General features: G+C 49.4%; 1 protein-coding gene across 1 annotated transcript in view; it reads right to left on the reverse strand.

The window, feature by feature from the left end:
* Positions 1–821: 821 nt before the first annotated feature.
* Positions 822–16,168, reverse strand: part of LOC104037235 (uncharacterized) — a 110,857-nt gene continuing 95,510 nt past the window's right edge. The window contains exons 84-89 of the mRNA XM_075727586.1: positions 14,933–14,981; positions 14,030–14,068; positions 11,308–11,475; positions 8,355–8,426; positions 7,549–7,719; positions 822–979 (exon numbers count right to left, since the gene is read on the reverse strand). Coding sequence (XP_075583701.1) covers positions 822–979; positions 7,549–7,719; positions 8,355–8,426; positions 11,308–11,475; positions 14,030–14,068; positions 14,933–14,981 — 657 coding nt within the window. The remainder of the gene's footprint in view (positions 980–7,548; positions 7,720–8,354; positions 8,427–11,307; positions 11,476–14,029; positions 14,069–14,932; positions 14,982–16,168) is intronic.

The following is a 16,168-nucleotide window of genomic DNA, read 5'->3' on the forward strand; positions in this document are numbered from 1 at the left end:
TCAAATGGGATTTACAGGGTGGTTTGGGGTGCAGAATGGGGCAGGACAGACAGCCTGAGGCAGCTCCCACAGGAGCATCCGCACCTGGATGGGGAGAGTTTCTCCTTGGTTTTCCTCCTAACCCACACAGCAATGATGTCAGGGGCAAGTCTGTCCCCATTTTTGCTCCTGCTTGTCCCAGCTCAGATGGGCAGAGCTGCCTTCCTGGCACAAAAGGTTTTTCAGGCTTTTTCAACATTTTCTCTCCTTCTCAAGGGTGTTGTGACCATTGGGTTGCAATTCCACACTCGCAGTGGATAGGGGATAGTGTTCATCAGCAGCTTTCCAGCAATGCTGGCAAGAGGCTGTATATACCAATACAGTGATGTAGTGATTACTATTGCTCCTAAAAGTGGTGGATGTCACCCAAAAGGGCTGTGGATGGCGTGTAAACCTCCACTGCCTCCCACAGAGTCCGAACACGGAGGGTGTGTTGGAGGGTTTTGCAAAATGGACTTGCCAGTGCTCAGGTCCAACCCTGCATTAACTCACAGCCATTTGCCTCCGTGGCATCTCCAAAGCCTAAATTACTCCTGCTCTAAAAATACTGCGTAATTAATTAACCTAGCTAAGTGCAGTTCAGGCTGGTAACATGGCGATGAACTTTTTTGTTGCTTTTGACTCTGGCAGGAGCGAAGACAGGGGCTTTTGTCAGCTCCCTTCCAAACAGCCTGTCCGCTCCAATCTGCTGGGCACAGCCAGAGGATGCTGGATGATGCTCGGGGCCCAGCTGTCAGCGCTGGCGGCCATTTCAGGGACTGTATCATTATCAAATTACTAAATTACACCGGCCCAGACTCGTCATCTCTTGCAATCCATTTTCTTTTGTCAGGGTTGCTAAGGAACTGACCGCGGACATTGGATGCCGTGATGAGGTGAGTTTCTCCTCTCTGCACCTCCTTCCAAGACTTCGCTGGCTGGATGCACAAGAAACCCCCTCCTGCAAAGGGGCTGAGCATGCTCACGCTATAGGTGCATATATATATATGTATATATATATATACACAGAGACATGGGCTCAGCTCTGGAGCCGTGTGATCCGTCCAAAATGAGTGATGGGGTCACTTGTGCTCCAAAATTTCCCTCCACTTTGCAAACTCCAAGAGGATTTGTGAAGCTGGTTTTATGTGCATTAAAGCCCCAGCTTTTCACGTGCTTGGGGCTGACTGTTCGTAGTGATGCTCTTTGCTTTCTAAGGCCATTCTCCAGGAATCTTCTGGCTTCGCCCTGTTTGGAGCAGCCCCAGCTCCCGGCACTTGGAAAGCAGTCAGCTTGCCAGCAAATCATTCAGCCCTAAAAGACTCACCCACCATGCAATCAAATAATTTCAAGAAACTCAATTAGAGTGACATGACATTTCCAAGGAAACACCGAGGATGCATTCCGGTAATATTTGGCCCTGCCAAAGCGATTCAGATGGCAAATCAATAGTAAACATTTAAGGCTAGATGTATTAAAAAAAAATCAAGTTATCAATTTTCCATTATGCCTAAGCTCCCAGAGCACTGATGGGAAACTCAAGCTGCATTAAATACACCTAGCAGAGGACTGAACAGCTTGATCTTATATACTTGCCCATAATACTGGTTTTCACTTCCAAGTCTTCCAGCCACTTTGCAAACCTGAATTAAGTCACCTGGCTCCCTGGTGAGTTGCTGCTTTGGCCTGTGCCATAAGCATGGTTTATGGTGAAGGGTCTTGAGCCAAATCCTGCCCTGAGAGACTCTGCCCCTCTCCTTTGGCTATACCTTGACCATGAAACCAGGTGGCCAGATTTGTTTCCCAGTCTTGGCTTTGGGATATGTGCACTCGTCACCAAGCTTGGAGCCAAAAGCTGCCGAGACATTCTGCATGTGGCAGGGTGAAGCCCTGTTTTAAGGGATGACACTGGACTTAAGAGGAAAACTTAAGGTGTTGCCCCATTTGTTTAGTATCTGGGAATAAGGAGGTAGAAAGAGAAATTCCTCATGTTCTCTGGGACGTCCCAGGTCCCAGGTCCTCCAGGTCCATTTGCTCACCTACTGCTGCCTCCAGACCCTCACTGTGCTGATGATTCACAGCTGTAAAAATGATCTTCATGGAATTAATATTGCTTATTGTCTCCTCAGGCTTGATGTCAACTTAACATGCCTGCCAAGGGATTCACCAGCCCACAGCAATGCACCCTCCTCTTCTCTAATGCCCTGGTGCAGTTGATAGTTGGAGGGGAATGGTGAAATGCAGGGCTGGGGACCCTGGGAAAGCAACCATGGGATGGAGGAAGGCTTTTTCCTCTTGGTTTTGGTAAATAAGTGACACTTTGAGTTATTCATGAGTTGTCTGGTGGCAATGGTGCCCAGGAGGGATACTGTTGCACCCTGAATTGGAGAAAGGCTCCTGGGAGCATCTCTGTTGTCTTGGTGGAAACCCAAAATTGCAGCGCACAGGAAGGGCGGAGACAGGACATGGGGGCAGATGCCCAAGACGAGATGTCCTGGGGAGCCGAAGGAGGCAGGGGGAGTGCGCACTCTGCAGGGCACTGCAATGCCAGCCCAGCTGTGGGATAGGGACAGGCCACCCGGTGACCCAGAGCCATGTGCTGGGGACATTGGGTGATTTGCACGCCAAATCCACAAAAGTGGCTTGTAGGGTAGGGTGGAGATATGCCCCATGCATCACCAGAGATGGTGCAGTCACACGTGGACTGGCTTGGTAGGATGAGGCAGGAATGAGCAGTCCGGCATTTCCTCTAATGGCCAACCCAAAGCCTTTTTTCTCAAATCCCCCTCCTTGGGAAAACCTCCCTACCTTGGTGGGCCAAACCCCACAGCTCTGGGCAGGGGTGGCCAAATGCTGGACCCTGGGTAACACGCAGTCTGGGGCATCCCAAGAGGAGACAAGGACAGGGAGGCTGGTTTGTGGGGACACCCGGAGCTGGGTCAGAATAGAGCTGGTCCAAAGTTACTGCAGCCCCATAAATATATATATATTTTTTCGCCATTGCTAGTAAAAGACCACAGGCTTTGCACTGGCTTGACAACCTGGGTCAAGTGGTGGTGGCAACTCAAGTATGACAACCCCGTATTTCTGCTAGAGGCCACTGATGCCTTCACTGAAGGGGTGCTGGCAGGGTGAGCACCACACCAGAGAAAAGGGAGATGCCAGGAGGGTTTCTTCTTGTAATAATAAATATTATTCATGAGCTTTTTCTGTATTAATTAAATAGTGAGAACTGTTTACAGTGGGTCCCCTTTTGCCCATACAGATATTTTTGCTCCAGTCCAGCCGTGGGCTGGTTTGCATCAGGAAGGATCATTTGGGGAATGGGGGTTTGCAAGCAGAGATGTCCATAAATCAGATCAGCGTGGGTGAACCTTTCTGGAGGTACATCCCCAGCCCTTCATATGTCTGAGTTCTTTCCCCGCCCCGGCTCTTATAAGGCTCTGAAATGTTGTTTGCTCTACACAGTTGTGGGAGTTCAATGACTTGTGTCCCTTGGCGAGGTCCCACGTTTTCATACCAGGGTGCCAAATGAATCTGTGGGTCATGCACTCTGTTAGGTCTCTGTTTTCTTGTGCACAGTGATTACTTTTGTCAATGCAGTTTAGGAATGAAGGTTTTTCCTGCTGATTGCAAACGCTTTGCTGCCCTGGATGGTCTCAGCTCTCCTGGGCCGATGCAGGAGCTTGAGTTCAAGTCACTCCGTGTCTCCTGGGCTGCTGAGGGCCAGAGGCTGCAACACCCGCACAGCTGGGCGCCCTGTGAGCTCCGCAGCCCGGCCATGGCTCTGCCGATGTTGGCATCCTGCAACCTCCCTTACAAAGTGTCCCCCATCGCTGTGATGCTGGGGAAGTGCGAAAATGCAGGGTGTTTCTCTCTTACCTGTTTCTCAATGCTGTGGCCTTACCTGGAAATGCAGAAATGCTTTCTTTTTGGTAACGCTGTACCCGCTGTTTTGCTTAGATGGGAACATTTTGTTTCTTTTCCGAGGGGATATTTTTCTTGCCATGATACAATACCTGAATGTTTTTCTTGCCAAAGTACATTTCGATACAGAACAGCATTTCAAGAGGAGAGGCTGGAAATGTCAGTCTGAAAATGGCACTTCTCTCATTGCCAACATTTACCAAATTTTTCTTTCCTTTTTGAATAAAAAAAGTTTTAGCTGGGGGCAGGGAGCGGAATTAAAATCCCCAAAACCTCTGCTGGCCCCTCCTTGGGGCTTGGGATATTGTGAGTGAGGGCAATCTTTCTTCTGCCTATGCTACCAGGAGCAATGAGGCAATCCTGCTGGACCAGGGAAATCTGAGCTCAACCTTACCAAATTGTGCAGCCAAACTTTTAATAAAACCTACTGATTTCCTAACTGTCTCCCCGCAATCCCACTCCAGCATGAATCCTCATTTAGCCATTACGTTCCCACCAAAGGTGTTTGGAGGAAGAAAGGCAATTCCCAGTGCAATCCTTGAAGACACAATGCAATGTACATTCTTCAATGAAAATATTTTTTGTTGATATGGGGCAGAAAAGCCACCATTTATAGAAGTCTTGGGCATGTCTATTGGGAACCTGTTATGGAGAGAGGAGTGGAGGCTTGCACCCATGGATGCTCGCATTGCCAGGGCACAGCAGAGCTCCCCAGCAAAGGACTGGGAGCCCAAAATACCAGCACCAAAATGTTGGGGAGAGCCCTGCCAAGCTAATAGCATGGACAGCAATGATGTGGTCAACACGCCACACCTGAGAGGTGTCATCTTTAGACACCGTGTTTCCTACCTGGTTGCAACACGGCAGCAATTTCCTTGCTCCTGGGGAAGGTAGAGCCTTTTGCTTCTGCTGTTTCTTCAACAAATTGCAAATATTTAAAAAGCCAGGAGAGACTTCCATGCCATTGGAGCTGCTGTGACCCTTCCCAGGGGCTGGCATGCTGTCCCACAATGTGCGCCTGGAGGAGATGCTATTGGACAGGATCCCTCTCAGCTGGGTCCATGTGGCCACCAAAACCCAGAGATTTACCCTCCCACTTGCTGGATTGCCACACCTCTCTGCGCAGCAACTCCAAATGCCTTGAAGTCTTGGGGGTGGCATTTTGCAGGGAGAAGCCATGTCTGGTTTTGAACCCTGTTTTTTTTCTTACTGTAGAGCTTGGGATGGCTCCTCTTCACCTGCCCAGGGCATGGTCAAGTGAAGGAGAAGGTGGAACTTGCTGAAGGCCATGGAGAGTTTAGGGATGAGCTGAAAGGTTATCTGCTACGGGATGGGGCTCAACCTGCCTACCCGGTTCGACATGGAGCAATGGAAATTCCCAGCTTTCTCTCTGCCCTTCTCAAAGGGTTACTGCTTCCAGGTGAATGATGAGCTAGAATTATACACAGCAGCATTAACACACTTTTATTTTACAAAAATAAACTCAGGGGTATGTGTCACCGCATTTTGCACAGTAGTCCTACAGGGCGAGTGGTGCAGTCGTGAGCCTCTGGACATCTCTGCTTTCCTGAGCACTTTGGGAAGCACTTTATTTCCTGCTCATAATTACAGCTTTACAACATCTTTTTTTCACACATTCTTTGTCTCTTCACATTAAATTGTTTGTCTTGCTTGTCCAGTCTCCGAGATGTCCTGGAGACGCTTCTCACAGCTCCATTTCTTTTTTATTTAAACATAGTGATTGCAGCCGATCACCTCCCTCTGACTGGTTTTCGAAAGCAAGGAAAGAAAAAACAAAGGGGACATTGGAGGCTGGCTACAGCTTGGGCTTATTCTTGGACCTCCCATGCTCACAGTGGCTTGGGAGGTCCCTGACACAATGGGATTGTCTATGCCAGGTCATGTCACAACACGTCAGACATCCATAAAGCAAATGTCCCAGTCTGGGCCAGCTGCAGGCACCATTTCGGGCCAGTAAGGAGATATGGGCACATAGAGGATGCATGCACCTGGCTTGGTTTTGGATGACTCCCAGTCCCCAGTGGTTGCTTCTCCCCACAAAGGGAATGCAGACACAGTGCTGGATGTATCTACAGCTGCTTTGTGAAGCTTATGCTATTGCTTAATGCTTATGCCCTGGGGTAAAGCATTGGCTGGGAAGAGGTTCATTTATTACCTGGTGCTGGGACTGGATTTGAAGCACTGGGAGTGGCTTCCCCTCATGCTGTACGTTGCAAAGAAGCAGGCCACCAAATGTGGGCACTGACCAGGCTAAATGGGCCAACTGGTCAACCTTGACTGCCCTTTTGGTCAATGAACAAGGATGGACTCCCCAAGGACTGATGCTAACCTTTGTGGCTGGGGGACAGAAAAGGGCACCCAGTTTGGGCTGGCTGCACTGGGGCAGCAAATCCCTCCTTCCTGACCAGTCAATACACACTCCTTCTTCCCAAAGAACACTTCAACTCTCCAGGATGGCATTGCCTGTCCTAAACTGGACTTAGAGCAATGAATATTTGCACTGCCTTCTTCCTTGCAGAATAGGAAGCCTAGGCTATGCAAAGTCCATTGCATATCAGAAAGATTCAAGTGGGTGATAACAGCCTGTGCAATGGCCTTGATTTTATGCATAACAGGTGCCAGTCTAAAAAACAACCAACAAAATACAGACCACTTGAAAACTGTGAAATGAACCTGAAATTATACATCTTTGCCTTTAATTTCTTTCTTTTTTAAAATGCCTTCAAAACCAGAGAAGATGAACCTCACCAGAGGTTTTTTTAATGTATTGTGGAGAACTAATGCATTTCTCCTGATGCCCAGAAGGGTTGTCTCCACACAGAGGAAAGGCTGAGAGCAGAGCATCTTTCTAGGAAAGGCTGAGAGCGGAGCATCTTTCTAGGAAGGCTGGTTTCAGCCACAGCTCATGCACTGCATTACTGTCAGGGCCGGCAGGAGCCCATTGCCCCCTGTGGTGAGCTGGAGATGAGGAAGAGCCATGCAGACTGACCCCATGAACCCTAGGTCTGGCAATGGGAGCCTAGCTGGGCTTCCAGGAGTGTTTTTTTCCCATTGAACCCCTGGATGAGGTGTGACCCCAATGCAGGGATGTTTGGGACTGCTTATGAGCTTGTCTAGATTTGGGCTCTGCCTGGAGTCCTTGGTGGCTGGAGATGCCAGGGAGGTGCTTGGATGGAGTAGTCCAGGGTTCAGAGGGCACCAGCCCCCAAATTCTTGACAAACCTAGCCCTCAGAAGGCACAAGGTGACTAAGCTCAAGGCATGCAAACTATCAGGACCCAGTGCTGGTGCCCAGGTGGACCATCCTCGTCACCCACAGGTCCACCCACACCCCATCAGTGGATGTGGCCCAAAGGAGCAGATGTCCAGGAGCTCCTAGGAAGGGCTGGGGGCACCAAAGTGACCTGGGAGTGGGAGGGGAACGAGACCTTGCAAACTAGAGGCATGCCTCCAAGTCCTTTCTTGGTCCTGGTGGGGCACCATGAGGCAGTGGAGGTGAGCAGACCGTGGATGGGTTTTCCTGCTTTGACCTCACTCCTGGTTGGAGGAAGAGGAGGGTTGGAGGGCTCAGGGGCTGCCTTACCTGCTGAGGTTTTGCACCGCCGCTCACATTTCCACTTGGTTTCGAAGCGGTTGCTGTTCCCTCGGCATCCCCCAAAGACAAAGGGCCGACAGGCATTTGCTTCTGCATGGTAATACCAGAGCAGGGCGTAGTGCCGGCAGGAACCCTCATCCATCGGCTGCAGGCAGGGGGCTGCAGGGAAACACGCCCCCACCACCTGTGTGTTGGACCCGGGTGGGAAAAGGCCACATTCTGCCACCCCCCCATCCCCCCCCGGGCAAATCTGTGGGGCTGGTCCAGGGACTTCCACTGCCCCACAGAGCCTTGGCCCAAAGTGATGGGGTTGGCAGAGCAAAAGGGGCAGCAAGGACCAAGGGTGGGCATCCGGCAGCGGATTTCCATAGCAGGACAAGCACAAGGCTCCTCGTTGCTCCATAGCACCATCCACCCCTCTGGTGCCCATCATGGCGGTCTCTGACCTTTGCAAGGGGACAATTAACCCCTGGGACATGGGGGGGGGTGTGTCTTTGCAGGGGTGGTTGCATTTGGGGTGTTGTCTGGGAGACTCTCACTGAGCATTTCGCCGGTGGGACTGGACAATATGGGATCAGGATCGGGTGAAAACACCCTCCAGTTTGTTCACCACCAGCTCAGCACCCTGGGGCAAAAGCAGCTGCTTTAAGCCACATCCAAAACTGAGTTTTGAGCCTCTGTTTGCTGGCACGTGTAACTCTTTCAGCGCCACGTCCCCTCAATCTCAATGCGAAAAAGCACTTCCCACCCGGGAAATGACTTCCCTAAATGTCACTTAATTCAGTGCATTTCACCTGGTAATTGACTGTGGGCTTCTCGGCGCTTGTGCTGAGAGGGACCTGTTATCTGCTGCACCCGGGGAGCCGCTGGGGAAGCAAATGGAAATCACACGTAACGAGGGCACGCAAACAAATTAACCACCATTTAAATATAGATCATTGGAGCCTTACATGGCTTTCCGCCGGCTAACAAGTTCTCTTAATAAATGTCATAGAGCAATTGGCGAGGGGAGGGAGAAACTGGCGGCAGTAAAATTCTTAATGGTGTTAAACAACTCAGTCAGAAAGGTTGGGGTTTAGTCAGAGAAAAGGGAAGTATTTGTAGTTGTTTGCAGAAGATAAATGTCAGGCCAGAGTTTTGTAAATCTGCGAGCTTTGAAAAGCCAGGAGTGATTGTAATCTGGCAGTAATAACCCTCCGACTGCAGAATCCTGTTAACATTTAGAGCGCCTATCCGCACTCATCACTTAGCAGAGCGATTTATGAGCCCTCCTGCCTCAGACCTGGGCTTTAATGGGATTGTCGGCTGGCGACGGCTGCAGCTGTGATTCAATAACATGGGGTATGCCCCATTGATCTGAAACTGCCCAGATCCCAAATGCTGCCTTGATATAAAGTGAGTTTAAACCCAGATGGATGAAGTCTTCGACGTACGACACAGACATCAGGAGAGCGCTTGGGGGTGGGCAGGAGGAAGGTGGCGATGGTTGGGGGCCAGTTACAGGCTTAGCTGGATTTGGGGGATTGGTTCAGTCCTTAGCAGATTACACAGGCGAAAAATGGAGGTCATCATCAAGGGGTTTGACTTAAAACTCTTCCCAAAGCTCAGGGAAAGGGCCATCACGGGTAATAAAGGTCAATGCATATAAACTGTAGATCAACAGCTTGTATAGGCTATGACTTGTTTTGGGGTGTAAAAGTATGTATGCAACATTTGGGTGTCTTGCTCAGTATGAAAGTGCAATGTGATTCTTTTTTTTTAATTATTTCTAGGGTAAAAGGACTGGTTGGCCAACCCATGTGCTGATAGGCCAACTGGTGAGCTGACTTGCCAGCCTTTGTGCTGATTGGCCACTCAGCTGCTGCATGGTCAGTCTGCAGAAAGCTTTGCCCCATAGATGCTGGGAGGACCAGCGTTCAGGCAGGAGCGTTGCAGGGGCACAGGATGCTGCATTTTAGATGGCTCCCTTCTGCTGAGATGCATCTGGCCCTGCAAGTACCTATTTCTCTGAGCTGAAGCACTGATGCTGTCCCCTTGCCCATGTCAATGGCAGCTCCATCAATGCTACCCAACCCCCCTCCTCCTGGTGACAAAGTCTGAGCAGCCACATCTTAATTTCTGACTTGATCAATTGCAAGAAATGAGTCTGAACTCGCCCTCCTTTTGAGTCCTGCCCTGTCTTGCACTTGGAGCACTGAGTGCAGAAAGCCCTCCACAAGCAAGCCCATAATCCCCTATTCCTCCCCACCAGCGCTTCTGCATCATGTTTTCACTCTCTGTCTCCCATAAATCAAGATTCAAAGCCAAGCCCTGATGAGGAGGTCAGTGTTCCATGGGTGGCTGTGGCATGGATTTGAAGATGTGATGGACCTGGAGGAGGGCAGCTCATGTGGGTCCTTCTGGGTGAAGGTAATTTCCAGGTTGCTGCTAAAATTTAGGGCAGAGCTACCCAGAAACCCCTCAAGCCAGTCATGTCAAAGGCTGCTTGATGCCTCCATCAGCACCCCAGGGGACAAACAGGCCCATAGGGCCTGGAAAAGCCACCCATGAGCCATTATCCCATGGGGACAGGAGAAGGACGATATCTGACTGGTAGCTCTTCTGTGCCAAGGGGACCGTATTGCTCATCAGGTCTGCATGAAGCTGGCTAAGCATTCCCTCATCATAATGCTCACTACAGTGGTTCATGGTCAGAAGAAAAGGTAGATGATCTGAAATGCAGCTAAAACTGCCCCATCCCGTCCTCTCCCTGGAAAGATGGCCATTCTCAGCCAGGCATTAATGGATTTCCCTGTATCCATTGGGCTCATCTCCTGCGTTTTTCCAACAGGACACTGTGTCCCAGTGCATCCCAAGGTGGTCCTGGAGCCTCCTGGGGAACCACCCCATCGGCTGTGCCTTCAGAGTGGGCCATGAACCTCCCTCCATCCCATGGGCAAGTAGCAGGACATAGTTCACCTCCCTATGGCTGAGCAGCCTTCATCCCTAAAAATGATGGTTGCACCTTGGCTGCCTAGCACTGCTCAAGATCCTACTGGGGAGCTTGATAATACCTAAAAGCATGGGCAGTCCTGGATCATGCTCTTTCCCTGTCCAGTTGCCTGGGGTAGTGGTAGATGCAGTGTGAGGAGGTGCCACAAACCCACTGGTGTTTGTGTACAGGCAAGTCTATATTGCATTTGTCCTGACCTTGGCCCTTCTGTCTCCCTCTCTCTTGGCCAACACAAAGGAACAGAAATAGAGCTGGTTGTTTTCCCATTAGCTGTAATCAGTAGCTTTACCCGTTAAAGGGTTTATGAGGCCCTGGGCACAAATAGTCTGTAATAGCTCAAGTGTTTGGTCTCAGAGATGTAATTTCTGGCTGGTAGGAAGCTTTACTAGAAGTTGCAAAGGACATGGTGGGGAGAAGGGGATAAAACTAGCCTGAAAACGGCTGCCTCCTTCCAGCCTTTCAAAATGCATCCTTTTGGAGGTGGTGATCATCACTGAGGCCACACATATTTGGCTTTTCCCTCACCCACCACCCCTTCCAGGGTCATCGGCTCACCTTGTCTCTGAGCCGCTGACTAGCCCTTTTCAGCAAGGGGCAAGGGAGCATGGGAGCCCTCATTGGAAATCCCATCACTGCCTTATTTCTGCCCAGTCCCAGGGAAGAGGATTTAGCACTGGGTTCACGGGGTGCTCCAGAAGATACTGGCTGCCACAGTTGGAAAGATGGAAAGCATGCAGCCATGTAGCTGCACTTACCTGCAATAAGTGAAGGTGGGTCCATGAAGGGCTTCACTGAAGTCACCAATGTGGTCATGCTCTGAGTTTTGTTAAGCATTTCTTCCTGGCTTTCACCATCCCTTCTGGTGTGTTCCCGAGGTGGAAAATACCCTTGGAGCTGCCTGTTGATTTCAGCTGCCTCCAGACCTGTGGATTTAATTGCTGGTTAGCAAGGATGAAATCTGGTGCCACAGTTTGAAACCCACCATGCTTCGATAAATTGTTGTAGCTGCACAAAGTTACTTCAACTGCACAACACAGTGTGGGAGACAAGTCACAACACAATGTTTCATTGGCCAAAGCCTACAGATCACTGGGGTACATGGTCAAGGTAGGAAACCCATTTCTAAATCACATATACTCTAGAGAAGGGCAAGCAACTAAGGAGAGATTGTAATGTCTACTGTCTTCTCAAGGAAGGGAGCAGGCAATATGCTAAACTTATTCAGAATAAAAGCTGGTTTTGAGGAAGTGGTTCCCAAGAAGTGTGCTGGGCTTCCTTGGGACCTCCATGACTGCATGGACATGTTCCCTGTGTCATCTGGGATGGAGTCGTAATCAAATCTACATGGCTAATTAAATGCTGCTGGATCAGCATCCCCATGAGATAGGTCCCCTGAAGTGCTGAGCACTGCTAGTCTTCTCAGGTAAGACTTGTTTACTAAAAGGCTGAGAATCCACGAAAAGAGTTAGCTAAGTTATGCATGTCCAGCTTTATGTCTGGATGCGTGTGAGGCTGTAGCTCCATCATCCTTCACACTGGGTATGTCTGATGCTCAGTGCCTTGAGGGACAACTGTGATTTGGATCAGGCTGGCCAGCACATTAGCGCAGCAGATATTTTAGCAGTTCTGGTTTTATGGTGGATGTACAAAGTTTGCAGGTAGAGGACAGTAGATCTAGTGGAGCCTGGCTGTGCAAAGTTAACCCAGAAACCTGTTTTGAAGCAATGTGGACCAGCAGACTGAATCCATCCCAGATTAATGCTCTGTGGCGTGTCCACTGTGGTTTTGATCTGGCTTTGCTTTCCTTTACTAACTTACCATTTTATCTAAATGATGCTCTGAGCATGAGGGATGGAGAGGACCACATGCTCCTGGTTGAAGGATTGACCAGCCAGATAACAGGCAGGGCCCTTGAGTAATACCTGACTCATGAAGGCAAAACACTTCAGCGAGGGTTGTCCTTTGCAGGAGCATGGAGGCTGCTGTGTCCAAGAGCATTCACTGTGCAGGATTCTTTTGCTTTATTTTATTTACATTACAGAAGCAAATGGAAGCTGGGGCAAGGGCAGGATCCCAGGTATGGGACCATGGATAGACATCAGGGAGAGATGATCTCTACCCTGACAGATTTGCTTTCTAAACACAGCAGGAGGGGAAACAGAGCCTGGAAAGGACTATATCATGTCTACTGTAATTGGGAATATCCCGCACCGAGAGAGTTCCCAGCTACTCCAGACACCTACGACTGTACTGGCTTTTTACATCCAGGGCAAGGATGCTGCTTCTTGACCCACGTCTCTGTTTAGAAAGTCCTTGCTTTGCAAAATGCTGTGCTTTTGTACACTTTGTGTGAAACAATGTGTTATGAAGGCTAAATTAAAGCAAATCCATTCCTAGAGAACAAGAGTTCACTGCAATTTAGAGTCAAATTGCTGCTCTGAAGTCCTTCCTCTGTCTATTCCTGTTTAAAACATTAAAAACAAGCTGTGGTGAGAGACACTTTACAGGTCTAACAATGGCCTTGAAATGTAGTAGGAAACGTTCAGGTTAGATGAGATGTCCCAGGGCAACTGAGACATCAAAGCTGGGTTGACAGATAGGACACAGACCTAGGAGACACCTGTGCCCATAGAGAGGATCCAGCAGGATACGTAATCTGGCTTATATATGGGCAACTCGATCAACACCCAGGGATGAAGATCAGATCCAGAGTTGGAAACTTTCCTCTAGGTGCCTTCATATGAGCTGAGTGTCTTCAAAACCTACTATGGCCAGCTGAGATCCAGAAGCTGATTCAGTATCTCCTGCGGAAAAAGCTAGACCCTGAATCACTTGCCCACATGTAGGCAAAGACATGGAAGGACCAAGTCCTCCCTGAAGCACAGAGGATGAGCCCCTGACTGAATGTGGGGGTCTACCTTGGGGTTGGCAGATTGGCCGTCCAGACTCTGTGGACCATATGAATCTCCACAACAGGAGCTTAAATGATGACTAGACTCCTGCACTGTAGGCACCTCACTGGAGCTTATCATGTTGATGGTTTGGGATGGTGGGGCAACAAGATCTGTTTCGTAGGCATGGAGAGGTGTTCCGGTGGGTGCAGCTTTTAAAGCTGGGTGTTAGGAATAGCTTTGACCCTGTATTGTAGTAGTAGGTGGAAGCAGGAGACCTCTTGCTGTCCCTCTCAACCCTGTTTTCTCAGATTCCTCTCAAGAAATACCAACCCCAGAGCCAGGGTCTAAAAGCAGTCGGTGATCCAGGGTCATTTTCTGCACTGAATCACAGAAAAAAGCACTTATTCTTAACAACATCTTTTCACTTGGAGTTTCAGGCTGTTTTGGGGCAAGGAGAACATTCTTTACTTCATAGATTCACATTCTATGTAGAATATAGATTATCTCATATAGAAAATACTAGATTTAGATTAGATTAGAAAACAGAAAATATCTATTTCTATGTAGATATTAGCAGCCTTACCCCCTTCCATCAGCATCCTTCCCAACTCACCTCCACAATCTGCAAACAAAGACAGACAGGGCATAGTTTGTTTGCCACTTCTTTTTTTCCCTATGTAAATAAGATTTTTCAAGAGAATCATTATTTTTACAGGCAGCACATGCTTTCATGGACTATTTTTGATCCTTTTTTTCCCCCCTTCAAAACATTCAAATGCCCCCTAACATCTCTAGGCAGAAATGAGTTCGACTCCAGCTTAATGGCTGAAGCATCTTGGCAAATGGCCGTGAACCCAAACCCTCCTCGGCCATAGGCAGACCCCAGGGAGTGGGGCAGGAGTGGGGCAGCTCTCTGCTGGCCCTCAGGTAGCTGGACCTCTGCAGGGCAAGAAAAGCAAGACCCCAAAAGCCTGACAGCCTTATGATGTTGGGATTCTGGGGTAAAACCACCCCTAAATGCAGCGGTTTTTGTTACTGTTGTGGGGCTGGTTGGCAGTTACTCACTGCTGGAGAGGAGAGGTCTGTCTGTCATGAAGTAGACAGGAATTAAAAGGTTGTTACTGGGAAAAATGCAGCTCCAAAACTTCCCCTGTGACCCAGCGCCTTTCGCCAATCAGTGGGGAAATGGAGATGACCAGGGAGGAAAGCTTTGCTGTCAAAACCACAAGGGAAGAAATAGGAAGAGAGAGGGTTTAAATGGAAAAAATTAAGACTTGGAGTAGGAGGTCAGGACTATGGCAGAGACCTCGCAGCCCAAAGCCTGCACTTGTCTCCGAGCATGGAGAGGTGACGTGTCTCCACTTGCTGCTAATGGGGTGATATTTGCTCTGCCGAGCCAGCATGTGCCAGCACTCAAATTGCTCCAATTTATTTGCTGGCAGGTGTCAGAGTGGTGGCCCCGAGCACAGCTTGCTGGCCGACTTACCGCATCTGCCTCTCATTTCATTCCTGACCACCTCCTTCACCTCTTCCTCCTGTGCCGTGGAGGGAAAGCAGAGGTTAGCGGTGATTTTCTACCCCGGCACCACCTCCTTCCACTCTGTGTCCCATCCCAACTCTGCTTGCCCCATGGAAGGTGGCCTCTGGTGAAACCATCTCAGCTTGGGTATGGCCAAGATCAGAGACATACATTTGGTGTCACAGGGACCTCAGTTCAAGATTTGTGTCTCATCAGGGAAATGATTCCCTTTGCAAATTCATGGCCATCCTCTAGCCAGCTCCTCTTGCCATGAGGAGCTGGGATCCCCAGCCCAACATGAGGACCTCAAGCCCAGGTTGGCTTGCCAATGAATCTCTCCACCCTTTTGGCACTGTCCCTGAAGCCATGGTCTCTCAGATATCCCTTAACTCTGAGAAGCTTCATCAACCCACCTGCATTCATGCAAAGGTGCTGCCTAAATCATACTGCAGGCTTGACCCATGGAGATGGGCTGTAGCACTAGATTTAGACGAGATGTAGCTGCACCTCATTTTGTTATTCTCTGTCTTTTCATCAGTTAATGATGTTCCCCACAGGGTGAGACATCTGCTATCATGGATTTTGAGTCTGTTCCTTACCCTTGGGCCAGCCAGCTGCCACTGATGCATCAGTTGAGCATCTTCCATGTCCGATAGTTGGTGTCCTACTGCACTTCACGTGGTCACTATCTCTTATCCCTTGTAGGGATGACAAATTTTGGGCCACTTACTATGCCGGGAGCTGGGCTCTTCAGCAGCCCACACATAGGGCACCCTTGCCCATAACACCCATACTAAAATTAAAACACACACTGGAAAGATGAAAGTACCATGTTGTACCAGTCAAGTGGCACAAATCACAATTGCTCAGGAAACAGGATGGAGACACTAATGTTAGGGGAGCTGCAACAGGGATTTTGCCCTGACCCATGTGGGTCAACCACTCCTTCTTCTTCAGGATTTATAAACCCAGAGCATCAGCTTTTGCATCAATGCCAGCTCCCTAATCACTTTGAAAATGGGACACGTTGCTCTCTCCTGCTCTTTCTTCGTGTTTGATCAGCCCTGTGGCATTGGCACTGATCCTATCTGCCAAGCAGGAGTTTAAATCATCACGGGGAGGATGGGAGAGGGGAAATGTGCCTTGGGCTCTGGGTCGTTGTTTGGGCTTGGCATTGTACAGCCCAACACTGCTCCTGCCCCA

The sequence above is a fragment of the Pelecanus crispus genome, chromosome 1 (assembly GCF_030463565.1).
Source record: "Pelecanus crispus isolate bPelCri1 chromosome 1, bPelCri1.pri, whole genome shotgun sequence".
Classification (NCBI taxonomy): domain Eukaryota; kingdom Metazoa; phylum Chordata; class Aves; order Pelecaniformes; family Pelecanidae; genus Pelecanus; species Pelecanus crispus.